This window comes from Halichoerus grypus, chromosome 4 (genome assembly GCF_964656455.1).
Source record: "Halichoerus grypus chromosome 4, mHalGry1.hap1.1, whole genome shotgun sequence".
In the NCBI taxonomy this organism is placed as follows: Eukaryota; Metazoa; Chordata; class Mammalia; order Carnivora; family Phocidae; genus Halichoerus; species Halichoerus grypus.
The window spans coordinates 74,569,287-74,587,670 of record NC_135715.1 but is presented as its reverse complement, the minus strand read 5'-3'; the positions used below and the strand labels follow the sequence as shown (position 1 = coordinate 74,587,670).

The following is an 18,384-nucleotide window of genomic DNA, read 5'->3' as shown; positions in this document are numbered from 1 at the left end:
CAGATGTGGAAAGCTGCGAGGAGTTGATCCCTGCAAGGGTGGAAGACAGGAAGAGGTTTGAGAAGATGGGTGAAAGCTGGACAGCAGAGGGTTTTGAATGTGAGGTTAAGAGGTCAGGACTTAAGATGTTAGGTGAAGAGTTAGGTGAAGACAACAGTAGAGGGAGAGGGAGAAGCAGGCTCCCCGCCAAATAGGGAGCCCGATGTGGGGCTTGATCCCAGGACCTGAGATCATGACCTGAGCGGAAGGCAGATGCTTAACCATCGGAGCCACCCAGGTGCCCCCAGCCTAGATTTTAGATCAAGGAGACTACCATGATCAGAGGCATTTGGGGGAATGAATGTATCATGTCTGATAAGGTGAATGGTAGAAGGAGAACTAGAGGCAAGAACACTAGTTGTGTCTCCGGGTATTGCAGGGAGCGTGTAAGGAGAGTTACACCCAGGAAATGGGAATGTGCTTGAAGAGGAGGGAGCATGTTTTTAGAACCTCTTGATTTAGCAGAATCACAGCGTATCTGCGATGTGCCAGACCCTGAGAGTGCACACATCAAAATTCTGCCTCTCCCCCCACCCCCCGGCAGCTTCTGGAAGGTCAGAGCTGATGATCAGGAGGTGTGTCTATCACTGCTTCATGGCCAGTGTGCCCTGTGCTGCGGGGACACAGCCCAGTCCAGTGGATCAAGGAAGAGGCTTCTCCAAGGAAGTGACATTTATGTTCTTGAAAGATGAGGAGGGGCTGATCAAGTGGGGCAGGACAGGTGTGAGGAAAGTTGGGGAGAGAGAGCATTCCTGGACCAACCAGGCAAGCACACAAACCTGAAGACACCATGGGCAGTATTTCCCAAAGTGGGACTGGGGGGTACCTGGATTCCAGGCTTGGTAGGGCGCCCTGATGAGCATTTCAGGATGCTGGACAGCAAATGTTGGTAACCTTCCCTCCTTCTTTCCCCATCCTTGTGCAACTATAATAGATCAAAACATGTCTTCACATATTCCCAACACCCCCTCTGGGTCAGCAACGGCACCCGCAGTCGGGAGTGGCTGGAAAGGAGGGTGGGAGGTTAGGGTTAGGTGAGGGTCATATCAGGAAAACCCGGGTGCGGACTTTTCTCAGTGAGAGGTTGGAGGTAGGAAGACTGCTGTGTAGAAAAACACAATGTTTGGCAAGAGCATGAATTTTTTTGGGGGGGGTGGGAGGGAGAAAGAAAGTCAGTGGTGGAAATCAAGAAAGATTACAAGTTTGAGAAGACAGGGATATGGCAGCTGATTGGATTACTTGTTTATATGTGCTGATTTACTGTCTTAACTATAGATGAGTTCCTGCTACACTTTGACTTACCATTTAGAATGATGTATCACCCCACCCCCAAAGAAATGCAGGAACATGGCACTGATTTGAGAGGAACTGAGACACTTTCAAGGCCTGGGGGACCCTGATCTAACAGAGGAGTATCTCTGTCCACTCCCAAGTCCCACCTGAAGGTGTCCTCCAGACTCTGCCCCACACCCAGGGCCCTAAAGGAGTTTTGCCTAATGGGCTAAGGTCCCTAGAGTCCTTCATTTCATTGTTCCACACTTTGTGGATTATGTCACAAAGATGGTGAATTTTACCAGGGGCTTCTCTCTCCACTATCTGTGAAGAGAGGCTTAGAGGCTTACATACCAGTGTTGTTCACTTTGGGCGCATAATTGTCGGGAAGAAATATTTTTGAGAAGGTGTGAGCCCGTCATTCATTCCTTAGAAAGGTTCCAAGAATTTTGCTTTGCTTATTTTTGCGTGGTTTTGGATAGACCTTTCAAAGCACTCCTTTGCTGATGGAGTTTGTGATGATTCATTTCAAGTTTCAAAATAAATTTTTCCACTCAAGCAATTCAGCAAATCAGATTTCTTCCAACCATCACAACATTACGCTCAGTCCCGTAGCCTGTCTGCAGCTCCCACCCTTTGATCTGAAAGTGAGTCTAGGTTAAAACCAGAGATGTCACCTTTGCAGGGACCGAAATTCATCAAGACCCTTGGTGTCAGGCCGCTCAGGTTTTCCATTGGTGGAATCAAGTCTGCATATTTGAGTAATCCTCCTTGAAGTGGAATGTGGTTATTGGCAAAGGAAAGTAGAATCAGTTTTGACTTAAAAAAAGGAAATTTTCAGATTTTTCTTGATGAAATTTAAGAGGGGGTTGAGGAGAAAGAGAATATACTTAACAGCAGAGAAAAATTCCTCAAAACATTTGTTTCTGGATTCTTCACAGTCCACACCCTGGAAATCATTCCCACCCCTTTTCAGAAGGAAAATTACCATATGGATACTTATTCTATTGGCACTAATTAAGCAGCAAGGTCTTTTGAGGTTTCTGGAAAAGGCTGTTTTATACTTTTTAATAAATGTGCTGCTAGAAGATCAGTTTTATAAACTGCACATGTATAAGATGAAACGTAGCCTGCTTGTCTCTGCTTTTGGCATTATTGGGTCATCTGAGCTTGAACTACTTCTGATCTGTACCTGGTACTGAAAATTTAGCTATTTTATATCATGTAAATCCTAATGACTTGCCTTGCTTCACATTCAGCTAAGTTTGGGCAAGACTGCCATTGTTCTCTGAGACTGCAACTTCTTAAACTCAGTTATTTATTCATTGAAAAGGAAAAGCTAAACGAGTCTGTTCTCTGTGCCGGGCCACCATCGGCTTCTGAGCATCCTGTAGGGAGCCCATATTGCGTGAGTGACTACGGCCCGAGCCTACTGACGGCTGTAGCGCCTGGGCCCGCCAGGAGAATGCGCAATTGCAGCCGCAGAGTTTCCCAACAAAATGCTGTATTTTCAAGTAAGCCAACATTTCGTTCCCCTTTACAAGTCACTACCCTACTGCGCCCAGATTTGAAAAGATCTGAAATCCATGGAAACAATCTAGGGATGAACATTAAAAGGTAAATGGGACAGAAAGGGGGGTGATTACTCCATGTGGCCTCCGCCATCTGGAACCCCTGCTGAGAAGACAGAGGGTAGTGCAGGATCTTCCCAAGACCCCGAAGCATGTAGGTGAAGTGAACGGGGCTTGTTCACTAAAAACTAAAAAGATGGAATACTTTGGAAGTTTTTGAGATTTTTGTACAAATGAAACTACAGCTTATAAATCTAAATACCTCATTACTAACCCCATTGTAGTATACTTAAAATAAACGCAAGTTTCCAAATTCAGAACATTTTTTGTTTTATTTGGGCTTGTTTTAAACACAATGACCTCTTGGGGCGCCTGGGTGGCTCAGTCATTAAGCATCTGCCTTTGGCTCAGTTCATGGTCCCAGGGTCCTGGGCTGGAGCCCCTCATCAGGCTCCTTGCTAAGCGGGAAGCCGGCTTCTCCCTCTCCCACTCCCCTGCTTGTGTTCCTTCTCTCTCTGTGTCTCTCTCTGTCAAATAAAAAAATCAATCAATCAATCAATCAATCAATCAATAAACACAATGACCTCTTGAGAGAAAGCTCGGACATTGTGTTCTGCCTGACAAATCCGTAGCGCGGGTGTTTGGAAACAGAATTGGGTTGGAGGCCCATTGTTTTCATTCAGTTAAATATCTCTTAGGTTTCAGTGTCTCTTTTAATAAGCCCTGTGTTACCCATCTTTGAAACAGTCGGGTTTGGTGTAATGCTCTAAGAGGCGTGAGCCAGAGTTCCCCGATTTCACTAACCCTTATAACTTTATCAGGAAGTTGAATTGAGGTGCATTAGCCGGGGGGGACTAAACTGTAACAAACAACCCCCAAATCTTGGAATGTATCCCAATAAAAGCTTATTTCTTAATCATGTCACTGTCAATTGGAAGAGTGCATTGAGCATATTTTCTTATGTTCCATATTTTTTTACCCACATTTTTGATGCTCTGATAATTGGGGCCTTGATCCTGGAGAGACTGCCCCTCCCAGGGCTACTTCATTCCTAGAGAGAGCGAAGGACTCCCCTGCAAGAATGTCTCTGATACTTATATCAGCCAGTCCGGAGGCCACAACCCCAACCATCTCCTCTATGAATTGTCACGCACCAACGTAATATTCCCCCTGCCCTAAATTACCCTGGGGCCAGATACCAGACAACTAGAGATCACTCCTATAATCCAGAGCCTGCTGAAATTATTCACACCATCCAATCCTAAACTTATACAGCATACCTACCCTGCTTTGTCCATTCCATCCCCTGAAAACCCCAGTAAAGGCTCTGGACCATGTTCTCCTTTTTCCTCTTCTGCCTCCTTACTGACCCCAGTGCTTTCCCTTGTGGCCTTGCATGGCACCCATGCCTCCTGTTTCTAGGGATCTCTACATATAAAGTTCGTCCTTCACAACAATCATTTCCATGTCTGTGTATCTTACCATACCTCGTTAAAATGAATTCTGGGTCCATTTCAATACAGTGGGGCTCCATTTCATGCATGACCCCTGAGTGCACTCTCAGCCTTCACATTAGTAGGGGACAGAACCAGGAGAAGGCGTGGTTGCTCTTGACCATCTCTGGGAAACAATCCATCACTTCTGCTCATGTCTGATTGGCAAGGACTGGTCACAGGGCCCCACCTGGGTACAAGGAGCTAGGGAACGTTACTTAGCTATGCACCCAAGAACAAGAGATGAGTCTACGGCTACACAGGTGGCTGTGGAACATTGGCCATCAAGTTCACTTTTCATCATTGTTACCACCCTTTTTTAAAACTACCTTTTTAAAATCCATTTTTAGTAAACAAAAGTGGGGAAAAAAAAGAAACAGATTGAAATTTGAGTTTTGTATCCTTCACTTTATCCATCAATAATGGCAGTAGAGAGGAGAAAATCCAGCAAAAAAGGCTTATATAACCAGGAACTTAACCCAGCACTGGTTATGAATGTAATTATAATCACTAACACTTGTATAAACTCTACCTCCTATAAACTCTTTCCAATATTTTATACCACTCTTTACAGAGAAAGGAAAAAATAAATTTTCTCTTGGTGAATACATAGCATTGGAAGCAGAAAGAATAGTTTCAGTTATAGTCCAGGCAGTCCAGGCGTTTGAGCAGGGTGGGTTGTAAAAGTTTGTTTGTAAATGAGTTACTTGGAACTTAGAATACCTCTTCACTCCTGATATTAATCCAGTAGTACCTGGTTGGCATAGTACCTCCTTCAAACGTCTGCAGTCTTGAGAGGCTAGGAGTGTAAGATGGGGAAGAGACACCCTGTGCATATTCTGGAATAAGGGCTGCTCTCAACCAGAGCTGCTGAGAGCTCTGAAGCCAAAGGGTGGGAACGGGAAAGCAGGAGAAACTTGGCATCTGCTCTGCAGCCAGAATTCTTGGCAGGTGCCTGGATGTCAAGGGAACGGTGCCCCTCCACCTCAGTTCTGCCTCCTGAGTCATATGTGCGTGAGGTGCCTGTGATTTGTAATTCAGGTGTTCTGTGGATTCTTACTTCATTAAAAATGCACATATAAATTCATCCCATCTGTTTTCTTGATTATTAAATCCTGTCTTCTCTGACCGTACAGGACCATGCTATAACTTTGTCTTCAGATTTTGCTTTTTGTCAGAGCCTTTTCTGGATGCATTCTTGTGGTTTAGTTGGGTAATGATGTAATGCTTTTAATGAGCATTTAATTGAAATGGCATCTTTATAAAATGTCACCAGCCTAACCCTTTGGAATATTCTGAAGTAAGTTCCTTGATCATTCTGTCTGCTTAGAAAATGAGACATACTTTCCTTACAAATCGTGGGTTTTCCCACAAATATTTTCAGAGAGGTTTTTGCATGCAACCATTTCGGGCTGTCACTACTAATGTGGAGGGTCCATGTGGTTTTGTCCCAGTTGGTCACAATAGTCTGTTTGAGTGACTATTTCTAAACCACATTTGGCTAATCCTACTTTATGTTGGCCCCTGGATCCAAGCAGATTTTGCAAACAATAGAAGTCTGGAAGAACAGTGGCACCCACTGCTGTGGGCCAGTGGATCCTAAAGCCCCAGCATGATATTGGCCTCTAAGAGAATGAGCGGACTACCCGGGAGAGTGTCCCCAACTCTGTCACTTTGTTTAACACTTTTGATGTACGTAGGAAACACCATCCTTATATTGGGTTTTACATCACATGGAGCCACAGTATTATTCTAAATGTGACTCTGTCTTATTGAAGTAGTTGGGGAATTTTTCCTACTCTTAAAGTTCTTCACTCTATGGAAATCTTCCTATGGACTTTTGGGAGAGGCAGTGCCCTCCTCTCTCATTTCATCTCTCATCTGGGTGAATTTGATCCTTGATTTGCAAAAGGCCGACCGGTCCCAGTTGGGGTAAACAGCAGCTGTTTGGTGCAATAGGCAGCTTAATCCTCCTGACCTCTCTCCTTCTGCTCAGTCAAGCCTTTGTGTGCTAATGATGGGCTTCTGTTAGGAAGTGCTCAGCGTCCTGCTGGTTAAGATAGGACAACAAAGGTTTGATGAGATCACATCTCTCCACATGCCCTTTTGATGGATCTCTCTTATGAGGGACCTCTTGAGAGCCTTGCACGGTTTGGTCCCCACCCACACACCATCAGGGTCCCACAGCTCAACCCTCGACCCAGCGGGGGAGGGGCGCTCCCGTCCATACCTCTGTGCAGGCTGATTTCCTTTTTGCCTGAATTGTCCCTTCCCTTCTCACTGCCCCCTTCCACCCAAATAGCCATCTCTACCGCCCCTTGCTGCTTTGTGTGAAGTAATGTTCTCACTCTCATTTGTACAGATGGTGGTTAAATAATGTTGTGAAGGCTGGCTTGCGGAACTCGAACCACTCACCTGGGTTTGGGGGTTACTTTTTCCCTTTCAAAAAAAAAAAAATCACTTGTGATTTTAAATATCTGACTAAAATAAAAACAGCTAAACTACAGGAAAGATGTTTTCCTGAGTGGATCGCCGGAATCATAACAGTGCTATTAAGTTTAAGTAAAGTGGGAAGAAAGAATTTGTCAGCAGCGTGCTTCAGGAATACACTGGACAGTCTAAATGGGCTTTTCCACACTTGAATTATCAGCAAGCTGTAGCGTATTGCTGCATTCATTCACAAATGATTTCTTAGGACTCTGATCTTTCCTTCAGTAGTATGTTATTGGCAGGATTTAACAAAGATGAGGCTCACAGGTATTTGCTTCTAAAGCAGTTGAAATATAACCGTAAGAGAACAATCCATTCTGTGGGAATTTCCCCAACGGGGTGTACAGAGTGATGACTTGTGACTTGTCTAAAGGATGCTATCTTTTTGAGACTTTTGGCGTGTCCCAGAATCTCAAGTTGGTTTAGGAGTTTCTCCTTCAAGGAATAAATTCTTTCCAGATGGTATGAGTTTGTAGTGGGGCAGGAGATGCTCTTTCCTCAGCAGAAAACTAAGATGCAGTGCTGAGTTATCCTTCCAAAACGATGAACAGAAATAAAAGGTTTATCCTGTCTTCTCTAAAAGTTATTTTAAGCATGTTCAGGTTACCTCAAGTGTAAACATTGTATTTAATGCCAGTGAGCATTTTACTCTTTTGATAAGGTAGAAATTAATGCATTATAAGATTTTAGAAGCTACGGTTGGAAAATGTCTTTTAGTCTTCCCTATTTTATTTTCTCTCCACACCAAGTTGTCCACAGAGCGTTCAGTAGTCTTAAGGGTCTTCACAGAGGTCCTGGCCTCATAAGTGAGTTCTCAATCCCACAGGTAAGCCCGGAGTTTGCCCCCTTCTAAAGGCCATCTGGCGTTGTGAGTTGCATCACTTTGTACTAAAGGCTCCTGTCGATCGATCGTGGGACAACTGGGGGTCACTGCGTTCTTTCCTAGTCTGACGGGAGTGAAGAGGGTTCCCTTCTTACAGTAGACACTCTCACGTCAGTATATTCTGTGTGCTTCTGTATATTCCAGTTCCTCTTTTGTCTTACTTCCAATGCTGTGGTTCTCAGACGGGGCAGTTTGACCCCCAGGACACATTTGGCGACGTCTGGAGAAAGTTTTCATTGTCGCAGCTAGTGAGTGGGGACTCCTGGCATCCGCCAGGTGGAGGCAGGGGTGCTGCCAAACATCCGGCAATGCACAGGACAGTCACGCACAGCAAAGGATTATCTGGAAAAATGTCAGCAGTGCCAAGGTTGAGAAGCTTGGGACTGCTGCTGTGCCCACCTAACTCAGGTTCCAGGGGGTATCTGCTGCTCCCCAGGTCTGTGCATTGCATTTACTTCCTATGTGGCCCAGAATCTCTGTCACAGGAACCTAATTACCTGTCCTCCTTAATTCTCTCCTGGAAGTTCTTTCCCATGAGGTGTTGGTATTTCAAAGGAGTACATTTTAATATATTTTTTTTTCTTCTTGGAGTTTTCTTTTTTTCTTTGGGATCCACTTTTCTAGCTCAGTAATGAAAACAAACCCTTATTTACAGTTCATTACTAAGTGCATGACCTTTCTCATGTCATTTGACTTCTCTTTGCTGCCCTACTTTTCTCATCTGGATTATGCAGATAATAATACTGTTTCATATAGTTAGAATAGCAAAGGAGTATTATGTATACTATTATTACGTATTAGTAACTCAAATAATACACTAGTATTACATCTGTTAATAAGCATACAAATATATGTAAAGTGCTCATAGAGTGAGTCATAGAATCACATGCTCTCTCTTTTTTTTAATTTTTTTTTAAGATTTTATTTATTTATTTATTTGAGAGAGAGAGAATGAGTGAGAGAGAGTACACATGAGAGAGAGGAGGGTCAGAGGGAGAAGCAGACTCCCTGCTGAGCAGGGAGCCCGATGCAGGACTCGATCCAGGGACTCCAGGATCATGACCTGAGCTAAAGGCAGTCGCTTAACCAACTGAGCCACCCAGGCATCCCGCTCTCTCTTTTGAATGTAGAATTTCTTACGAGGCTTAGCAATTTTCTGTTTATGTCCATAAAATCTGAAACACATTTTAAGCCCTTAATATTAGACAAATGCCTTGTATAGTTCATTTCTTTTAGTACATGCATCAGCCAATATTTGAATTATTAGTACTAAAAGGAAATTCAAAAAGTTGTCAAACCATGAGTGTGAACTTTGATTTTCAGTTTGGTCTCATACCCCTTCTAACTCTTACATCTGGTCAGCATTGACTCTGGACTCCATTAGGGCTTAGTGTGGGTACTTCAGGGCACTCATGTCATTGTTCTCCTTTCAGGAACATGGGCTGAGACTAGGAAAACCCCCCTGAGCTAAATTGAACAGGAAGATCTGAAACGCTCCAGTTTCTACCATTACTGGTAGAAGCTGATGTAGCAGCAAAGAACACAGACCTTATCGTCTTAGAATTTTCTTAGAGGAACCTTAGTGATAATTCAGTCATCATCGTCTGTATCTAGTATAAAATCCCCATCTTAGAGATGTGGAATGAGACTTAGAACTGAACATTTTAAGGAACTAAATAATGGTAGAGCTGGAACAAGAGAGCAGGGCTGGAATATGGTCTTCTAATGCTCATTGCTGGGATTTTTTTCCCCACTAACCTGACTCCTCACCACCTCATTTTCCTCTGTATGCTTTTGTTTCTCTCTTAATAGCATCATGCTTCTTTGTTACCTGTTCTTCCTATTGTGAATTTAAAATATTGACCACTCAGTACCAGGTTTTAATGTGTCACTCTTTTAATCAATATTCCTGTATTAATATGACCAGAATCAGGTAAATGATATCACTGTTTACCTAAGTACTCAGGCACAAACCTTAAATCACCCTTGATTCCTCACATTCTTTTCCACCCCACATCCAAATCCTAAATCCTAACATCTTCAAAATATGTGCCAGTTCCTACACTTCTTTCCACCTTCAGCATAGCTGCTCTGGGCTGCAATGTCCAGTAGAACTTTCTGTGACAATGGAGATGTTCTGTATCCGTGCCGTCCTATATTGTAGTCACTAGCCGCCTGTGGCCATTGAGTGTTTGAAATGTGACTAAGTGTGACTGAGGAACTGAATTTTTTTTATATCAGCTTTATCAATACATAATTTACATACCCTAAAATCCACTCATTTAAAGGGTACAATTCTATGGTATATATCATGTAATTGTGCAACTGTCACCTTAATCAGTGTTTGAGCATTTTCATTGCCCCCAAAAGAAACCCCATAACCATGAGCAGTTATTTCCCATTCTGGCCCCACCCTCCAAAAACTCCCACCTCCTGACAGTCGCTAGTCTACTTTCTGTCTCTGTAGATTTGCCTCTTCTGAAGAGTTCAAGAAGTAGAATCCTACAATAGATGGCCTTTTGTGACTGGCTTCTTTCACTTAGCACAAGATTTTCAAGGTTCACCCATGTTAAGCATGTTTCAGTGTTTCATTCCTATTTATTGCTCAATAATGGAAGAATAGGTGTTTTGAACTTTTTCCTTCCTTTCCTTTTAATGAAATTCTGCCTAAGTTTCAAGTGTCTCCTCTAAATTTCCAGATCATTCCTTTGTAAATCGGTGGCCATCTCTCTCTGTTCTCATTGGATAATTCTTATGTTCCCCAGCAGCAGTCCCTTAGTTTAGGTGTATAGTTAATACGGCCCATAATGTCACTTTGCAGTTCTTCTTTCCTTCTATCCACAAATATACTTATCTAGAATCAGGAGAAAGGCCATGCCCTGGAGCTCGATCTATGGCCCCACAGTGACCAGATTCTGCCTATGATGCTACTTGGTCATTTTGGTGTTTTAGAAAACTAAACAGATCTTGAATATTTAATAAGAGTCAGATTCCTCAACAAGCAGATGGGTAAATCAGCCAACCCAAATATGTGTGTATGGCAGCTACTGGGTTGGAAATTTGAACACAAAAATCCCTATAATACTTGGTCTGTCAGCCACAGATCTGAATTTGAGTATAAAAGGGAATAAAAGGAGATTAGCAGTGCCATCCAAAGAAACCATTCCTGATGTTGAAACAGGCTTTGACCCCTCAGGATAATAACCAGACTTTTCACAGCAGGCTAGCTGATGGAAGTTAGACAATTCTATTAGAGTTTTCAGCCTTAGTGATTGTTTTATACATTGTAATAGTCATCCATAAAAAGGAAAAAAGTGGAAAAGATAAGAAAATTAAAGCTTCAAAATTCTAGTTGTATTGTCTAGATGTCTCTCACTGGATTGCTTGCATTTCCCCAATTTATAGACTTCAGAAGTTCATGCAATTGCATATGAGAACATGAGTAGTGAATATCCCCCAAGATTCTCTGAGTTCAGTAATTATGAATTGATTTGTATTCACGTAGTTATCTTCCTTTATTGGTCCATAGTTCCAATTTGCAAAAATTAAAAATAAATAGTAAAAGAGCACTCATAAAAAGTCTAATGCTGCTATTAATAAAGATAGATTATTATGTTCTTACTCTTCCCTTTGTTTAACCCCACAAAGGGAGATTTTAATCTTTATAAAAATGTAAATTTCAATACAGATCAAGTATTTGGTTCAGTTTATTAGAAACCTGATTTTGTTTGTTTGCTTCATTTGGAGAAAATATAAGATGAAAAATATTCACAGAAAGAGGAGGCATTAGAATCACAGATGATGCAATTTTTGAAATTCCCTTACAATTTGATAAATGTTTCTAAAATTCTGTTTTTATGTTCTGAACAAAACAGATTGCAGTGCTCTTCCCCAGAAGTTAGTAATAACTTCTTTGTTTTTCAGATACTGCACTGGCCGGTGGCCAGGCCACAGACTATTTATTTGTTGGAAATATTGTTTACACGGTAAGTTTATCTCTCTGTTTACAGAACTGTTCTTAAGTGGCGTACGTGTGGGCGCTGCCTCTGGAAGCCCTTTATATAAGGCCTTTCTTCATATGATTTGTTTTAAATCTTTCAACTCTGTAGTGTAGATTCCTTAAAGCTCAAAATGGTTGTGAAAGGCTTACCTCATTTCCTAATGGAGATTTTGCAGAGTCAAGATTTCTAGACAGGTGATTACCAGGTCACCCTGTTCTTCAAATGACAGTTTCACATCCAGCTGTGAAAAAGGCAGCACCAAAGAAGGTGATTTTCCCCAAATCTCTCCAAGCTAAGAAAAGCACAAAAGTGACTCCCACCGCCTCTCGAGGGGAGACCTGGGATTTCTCCTGGAAAGTAATAATAAGTCACCGAGGATAATACATTTTCCCCAATTCCTGTTTGTTTTCACAGTATGTTGTTGTCACTGTGTGTCTGAAAGCTGGTTTGGAGACCACAGCATGGACTAAAGTAAGTTTTCTCTGGAACTGTTTCACTATCCACTACAGATATTTTGATGGCATGGGTCTTTTTTTAAGCCTTGGGAAACCAATCAGCAGGATCTAGCTATCTTATTTAAATTTTGCATGTAAAAATTGTCATTTGATCTTTATCAGGGCAAATTTGCAAATCCAAAGTTTTCTGATGATTCATTTGCTTGGCACTTACTAACAGCTCTAAGCTATTAACAGTCCTCTCGTTTCAAATGTATATGCACACAGAAAATACAGAAGAACAAAAAGGAGAATTTCTAATTTCCATAACTTTATGAACAGGAGACAGTTACTGTTAACATTTTTCTGGATAACATTACAGACGTTGTTCCATGTGTATATTTTTAATAAGATAATGCATTATAGAGCATATAGTTTTGTGATTCTTTTTTCAGTTAAAAATAGATCATGAACATTTTCCACACCTTAAAGTGTACTTCTACAAAATCTTTGTTCATGATTAAAGAGTATTAAGTTTGATCAATATCCCATCATTTAATCATTCCCCAATTTTAGACATTTTGGTGATGTACCACATTTCAGGAACATAACCCATGTTTCATGTTTATTTATCACTGCTGTATAAATAGGCTCCTAATTCTGTGCTGGAAAAATGAGGGAGGAGATTGGAGATGCTTGTGGAAGTAGGGAATCCATCAAGTGACAATAGTAATTAATCCAGACAAGAGGCTTGGCCTGGGCTCTTACAGGGGGAGGTAGTGAGCAATGGTCAGATTCCGGAACTATTATTTTTGAAAAGCTAACAGACCTTGATAATGGATTATATCGTGGAGTGTGGAAGTAAGGAAGAAGTCAAGGGTCATCATATTAAGAAGACAAAGGAGAAAAGGCTAACAACTCAGCAGATGCTTAAAGGATTGTTAAGATGTAATATCCAGCCCAGATTTGTAAAAAATTATTTGGAAAATGAAAAGAATAATCAAAGTCTCAAAACAATAAGTAAGAACATCTTGTTCTTTTTGTCCATCTGGTGCTTTCTTACTGGATTAAGGTGAACTGGCCTATGTAGCTCCAAGTTGGAGCAAACACTGGTGAGGACCAGCCAGGGGCCAGCTAAAACTGTGCAATGGGTCTAGGAGAAAGTCTGCTGAAGCAGGGAAAGCACCTTGATCTTCAGGGTAGTTTGGGGCCACCAGTTCCTTGAATTCACTGTGTAACATTCTGAGACAAGATAATTACAAGATGGCACTTTCCAATGATGGATGACTAGTCAAAACGTTTCCATGAAGAAAGCTGGCCTGGACACAGGGGTTCTGCTGCAGGTGGGGTTCAGGTGGCTCTCCTCTGCCAGCAGAGAAGCCCCACCTGAGTCTGTGTTTCCTTTGCAGTTCAGTCATCTGGCTGTCTGGGGAAGCATGCTGATCTGGCTGGTGTTTTTTGGCATCTACTCAACCATCTGGCCCACCATTCCCATTGCTCCAGATATGAAAGGACAGGTCAGTGCTCCTAACTGTGAGTGGGCTTTCCCTGTCTCATGACAACGATGCTTTCCATGTGTGGGCTCTCTGTGTCTCATGACACTGATGAACTTCAGTTCATCAGAGGTTGGTGTGGCCTGCTTCCATCAGCATTCATCAGGAGGGAAACAGACCAAATCAGAGAACCTGGAAGAGGTTGCCTTGTCCACAGAAATGGCATTTGAAATTTTTTTTTTAATTTTATTTTATTACGTATTGGAGATTGTCAACTTAAATCTGCTGGCCTACCCGGCATGTCCACGTTTCCATAATGAATTGTGTGTTAATTACACACGGTCCTGATGTGTCCAGGTAGTTCATGGCCCTTGGAAAACTGGAGATGTTCTGAGTTGTTCACCATCCAGTGATGATGTGGATGGTCATCGTGAGGTTAAGTATACTACTATGCTCTGACTATTAGTTACCTGTGAAAGATAAATCTAACAATTCCATTAGCCAAATCATTGATTAACCAGAATATCTCATTGTTCATCTCTTGAACTAGAGAGGCTGAGATTGAAGACCTATATATTCATTTAAATTTGTTTAGTATTTTCTTTTCTTTTGTATTATCTTTATCCAGTGTTTGAGACTGAGCCATCAACAGTGACAAGCTGGATCTTAGAACCCCATAGTATTGGGTCTGGAGAGGAGTTTGACAATTCCAGGTTCTGAACCACCTCAGTTTACAGATGAAGCTGCACAGGCCCAGACACTCCAGGCTCACCCCATAGACCCCCATTTTGGGGTCTGCCCATATCCAGCACTGCCCTAAGATCCTGGCAAGTGGCTGCCCCAGGCTCTGTGCTTTGGAAGCCTCTGAGCTGGCTGGCCTTGTCTGGATCTGTTCCTCTTCATAGAGTGAGAAGCCCATGGTACACAGAGCCAGAATCCTACTTCTAGTCCATTCCCTAGGTTCCTAGGATCTTTAGTTTCCTTCCCCAATAGCCACAAAAGCCCATTTCCCAGGCCTGCCTGGTCCTCTCCCCAGATCCAAGCCTTTGTGAATACCCTTGGCCCAAGAGGCAGCTAGTGCAAGACACATGCTTTGGGCCAATTGAATGTTAGCATCTATATAGCCACCCCGATTTGCATGAGGACGCTCATGTTATGGAATAGAACCAAGGATGAGAAGAGAAGGCCTATGGGTCAGGGGCTTCCACTGGTGTTCCTGCCCAGGAATGCATATTTTAGTGCCAGGCCTATGCATGCCACATCTGGCTACTATCTTAGCCTCACTTCCTCTGCAGAAATAAGCCCAAACTCCTGGGTCTACCCAACTCTAAATACACGGGCAGCAGTTGTGTCATGTGAGATAACCCAGGGGTGGCACTGCATGCCTTGTTCCCTTGGCAAATCAGTAGCTGACATATACCCCAGGGTGTCCCAGACCTTCTTGAGTGCGGGTGCTAAGCAGGACAGACATGTGCTACAGAAGTAGGCGTGTATGTCCCCTAATGCATCTACACTGTCTGTAAGGATTGAGGACAAACCCATAACACACTTGGCAGTTCTTTTCCAAACACAAGTGATGGCAGAAATCACAGCACATTGAATGAATCAAGAAGATTGTGGAGCATTTAAAGAAATCAGTTATATTTTAAAGCAATGTGAATCATTCCCCCAAAAACAAACCAAGACAAGTATTCACAACAACGATGATCAGTTGGTAAGGCGGTGGTGCCTAGAATATCTGCTTCATGTTCTCTTCCTTCTGGGCAAGAGCAGGTGTGGCCTCATGACTGTTTCTTTCAGGGGATTTTACGGTGCAGGACAGCAGCCGATCAATGCAGAGAGTTTCTTAGGTGAGAGGAGAGAAAGCTGGCAGAATGGAATCAGTCCATGTGTGACCAGCCAACAAAACCCATTCTTTTGGAAGCCCCCCACCAGATGCCCTGGTGCGCCCCCTCTGTGTGCATTTGCAGCAGCAACTCCAGGTCAGAGATGCACGAGCGGGGCTGGTTTCTGACTCACTCCAAGCAGCAAGTTACTTTCCAAGGGCAGAGAGACCACATCTGCCAGGCAGACACTACTAACATGCCACATAGTCACTATCCAAGCTGCATGCTGGTCTGTGTGGTGTGAGGGCTCGGCCTAATGGTGAAATTTCTGTCATTGGGGACCTTTCGAACACATTTAACGAGGTATTCCTACCATCCCAAAGCAAAGAAATTGTAATATCAAATCACAAATCACTGGTATAAATTTTTTTTTAAATTTTTTATGTATTCCCTGTCGTTCTCGCTTTTTTGTTGGTTGGTTGGTTTGCATGAGGCAAATAATGTTGTTTTGAAATCGAACATAGCTGGCTGAGGCTGAGGTTCTCATTAGACGTTGAATGCGATGGTTAATATGTAGTTTTCATGCACAGGACTTCCGAGTGGGTATTCTGCTGTCTGTGTGTGAAGAGCTGTTTGTGATCACTAGTCTTCCTCCAGGGGAGACCTCTTAGTGGGGACAGGGTGTCAGAAAACAATGTCAGAGCCAACCTAACACTCTTTCACCTGGTGTCTGCTGCCCAGCGGTTTGTTCATTCTTTGAACACTTTTGAAGAAGCCCTTACGTGGAGAGTGGCCAAAACTAGCCGGAGGTCTCCCAAAGACTTCTTGCTGCCTCAGAAGGAATTACAGGCTATCGTGAAGAAAGACGGGAGCTGGGCTCAGGTACAGGCAGGAACAGGGCTCCTCAGGGCTACTACTGAGAATATGCCCAAGCCATGGCCATCCCTTTGGTTCTAGGTTGGTCTTATGGACTCAGGGTTTGTGTCCCCACCTCAGATTCTCGTGTTGAGGCCCTAACCCCCAGTGTGATGGTATTTGGAGGTAGGGCATTTGGGAAGTAATTAGGTCATCAAGAGGATCGGTGCCCTTATAAGAAGGGGCCGGAGAGCTAGCTCACTCGTTTTCTGCCTTGTTGACGATACAATGAAAAGTTAGATGTCTGCACCCGAAAGAGGGTCCTCACCACAATGTCGGCACCCTGATCTCAGACGTCCAGCCTCCAGCACCGTGAGAAATAAATGTCTCTGGCTGATAAGCCACTCAGTCTATGGTATTTTGTTATAGCAGCCTGAGCTAAGACAGTTGGTGAATGCTTAGGAGTGAGGGGTACTCTGGGGAAAGACTCTTTTTATTATTATTATTATTATTATTATTATTGGATGTTTCTAGTGATTTGTATAAACCATTTTTTGTAGTTCACAGAGCAGTAGGATTTTGGCAAATGAACACAGTTCTTTTGAGTTTTGGAATTAAACTAGTGTCTAATGGCAAACGGCATTTCTTACTCGGGAGCCCGAGACAGATGCCCCACACAAAACATTCTGTCTATGCATAACATCTTAAACTGTTGAAAAGATGCAGTTGTTTCTGCTGGGGTTTCCTAATGGATTTGGTTAAATATTTCTTTCTTTGTCTCGTCCTTTATATCTGGAGTTTTTCTCATGAGGGAGAAGGCAGGTTTATCCTCGAGGGCAAAGGAGGGGAAGGCTCTAGATGAGAGTGATTTTCCGCTGTCAAAGGGTCTTTAGCTTCCCTCCAGCACTTCATGATATGATACACAAAACCCAACCAGACAGTGAGCCAGGAAGTCCCAGTGGAAGTTTCTGAAATCAAAGAAGTCATCTGTGGACTCCCTCCTGAAAATACTCAACATTTGTGGGATTTTAAGGGACACCTTGTTTTTCCATTTTTCTAGGACCAAGCTAGATCTAAAACGAATTAAAAACTCAAGTTGTGTCTATCCTGGTTAAAGCCGAAGTCCCCTACCAGGGAAAATATGTGCTGATGTTTTTCCATAGGGGACCATCTGTTTTTCTTTCTCCCAATAGCATAACCGTGGGTTACAAGAGTCTCCATAATGGGTCCCCAAAGCCAGTGCTTAAAGGTGGAAAACTACAAACTTCATTTAGCTCAGAGTTGCCTGCTGAAGGAGAGCTTTCGATTAGAGAGATGAGGAAAACTTTATCTAAAACTGGATCAGGAAATGTACTTTCATTTTCTTCACGTGTTTCTCAAGGCTTCTTGATTTGGGGAGTATCTGAGGGGATGCCATATCATTTGATGTCTGTGTAAAAGGCCAAAGAGACCTGCCCCAACTAGCTCTGTCACCTTTGGTGAATCACTTAGCCTGTGTTAATTTCCTTATCGGCAAAGTCAGAATAATATTACCCACCCTCATTATCTCAGAGGAATGCGGTACAGATATAATAAGAAAACCCGAGGGAAATAGAAAACACGCCTGCTCTTTTTTCCTGGAGTAACCAATTATTTTTGAACTTTTATAAATAGAAATAGTGTGACTTCAACTCCTAATTCTTTTAGGCCAAAGAATTTTAACATTTTATAGGTTCTAGATGTGATATTTCTCAGTAAGGTCCAGGGACCACCTGCATCTGAATCATCTGGGTTACTTGTTAAAAAACAACCTCCTCCCCGCCCAGAAAATATATTCTTGCAACACACGCACACACACACAGAACCACAGTCCCTGGGTGCATAACCCCAGCCTCTGAATTTTAATAAACCTCCAAGCTATTCCTCCCTAAACGTTTGAGAACCACTGCTCCAAAACCCCTAAAACTGTGAGGGAGACCTCACCGTGTTTGAGTCCCGCCGGGTGTTCCAGGAGAAGATGGTGTATTTAAAATATCCGCAGACGCTGT

The 18,384-nt window shown here is 42.8% G+C and overlaps 1 protein-coding gene across 3 annotated transcripts in view; it reads left to right on the top strand.

Moving 5' to 3' along the window:
• Positions 1-18,384, top strand: part of LOC118544814 (phospholipid-transporting ATPase IB) — a 581,647-nt gene that overhangs the window by 424,235 nt on the left and 139,028 nt on the right. For all 3 annotated transcript variants that reach the window (XM_078070549.1, XM_078070551.1, XM_078070550.1), the window contains exons 31-33: positions 11,673-11,734; positions 12,164-12,220; positions 13,593-13,700. In XM_078070549.1, the coding sequence (XP_077926675.1) occupies positions 11,673-11,734; positions 12,164-12,220; positions 13,593-13,700 (227 nt within the window). The remainder of the gene's footprint in view (positions 1-11,672; positions 11,735-12,163; positions 12,221-13,592; positions 13,701-18,384) is intronic.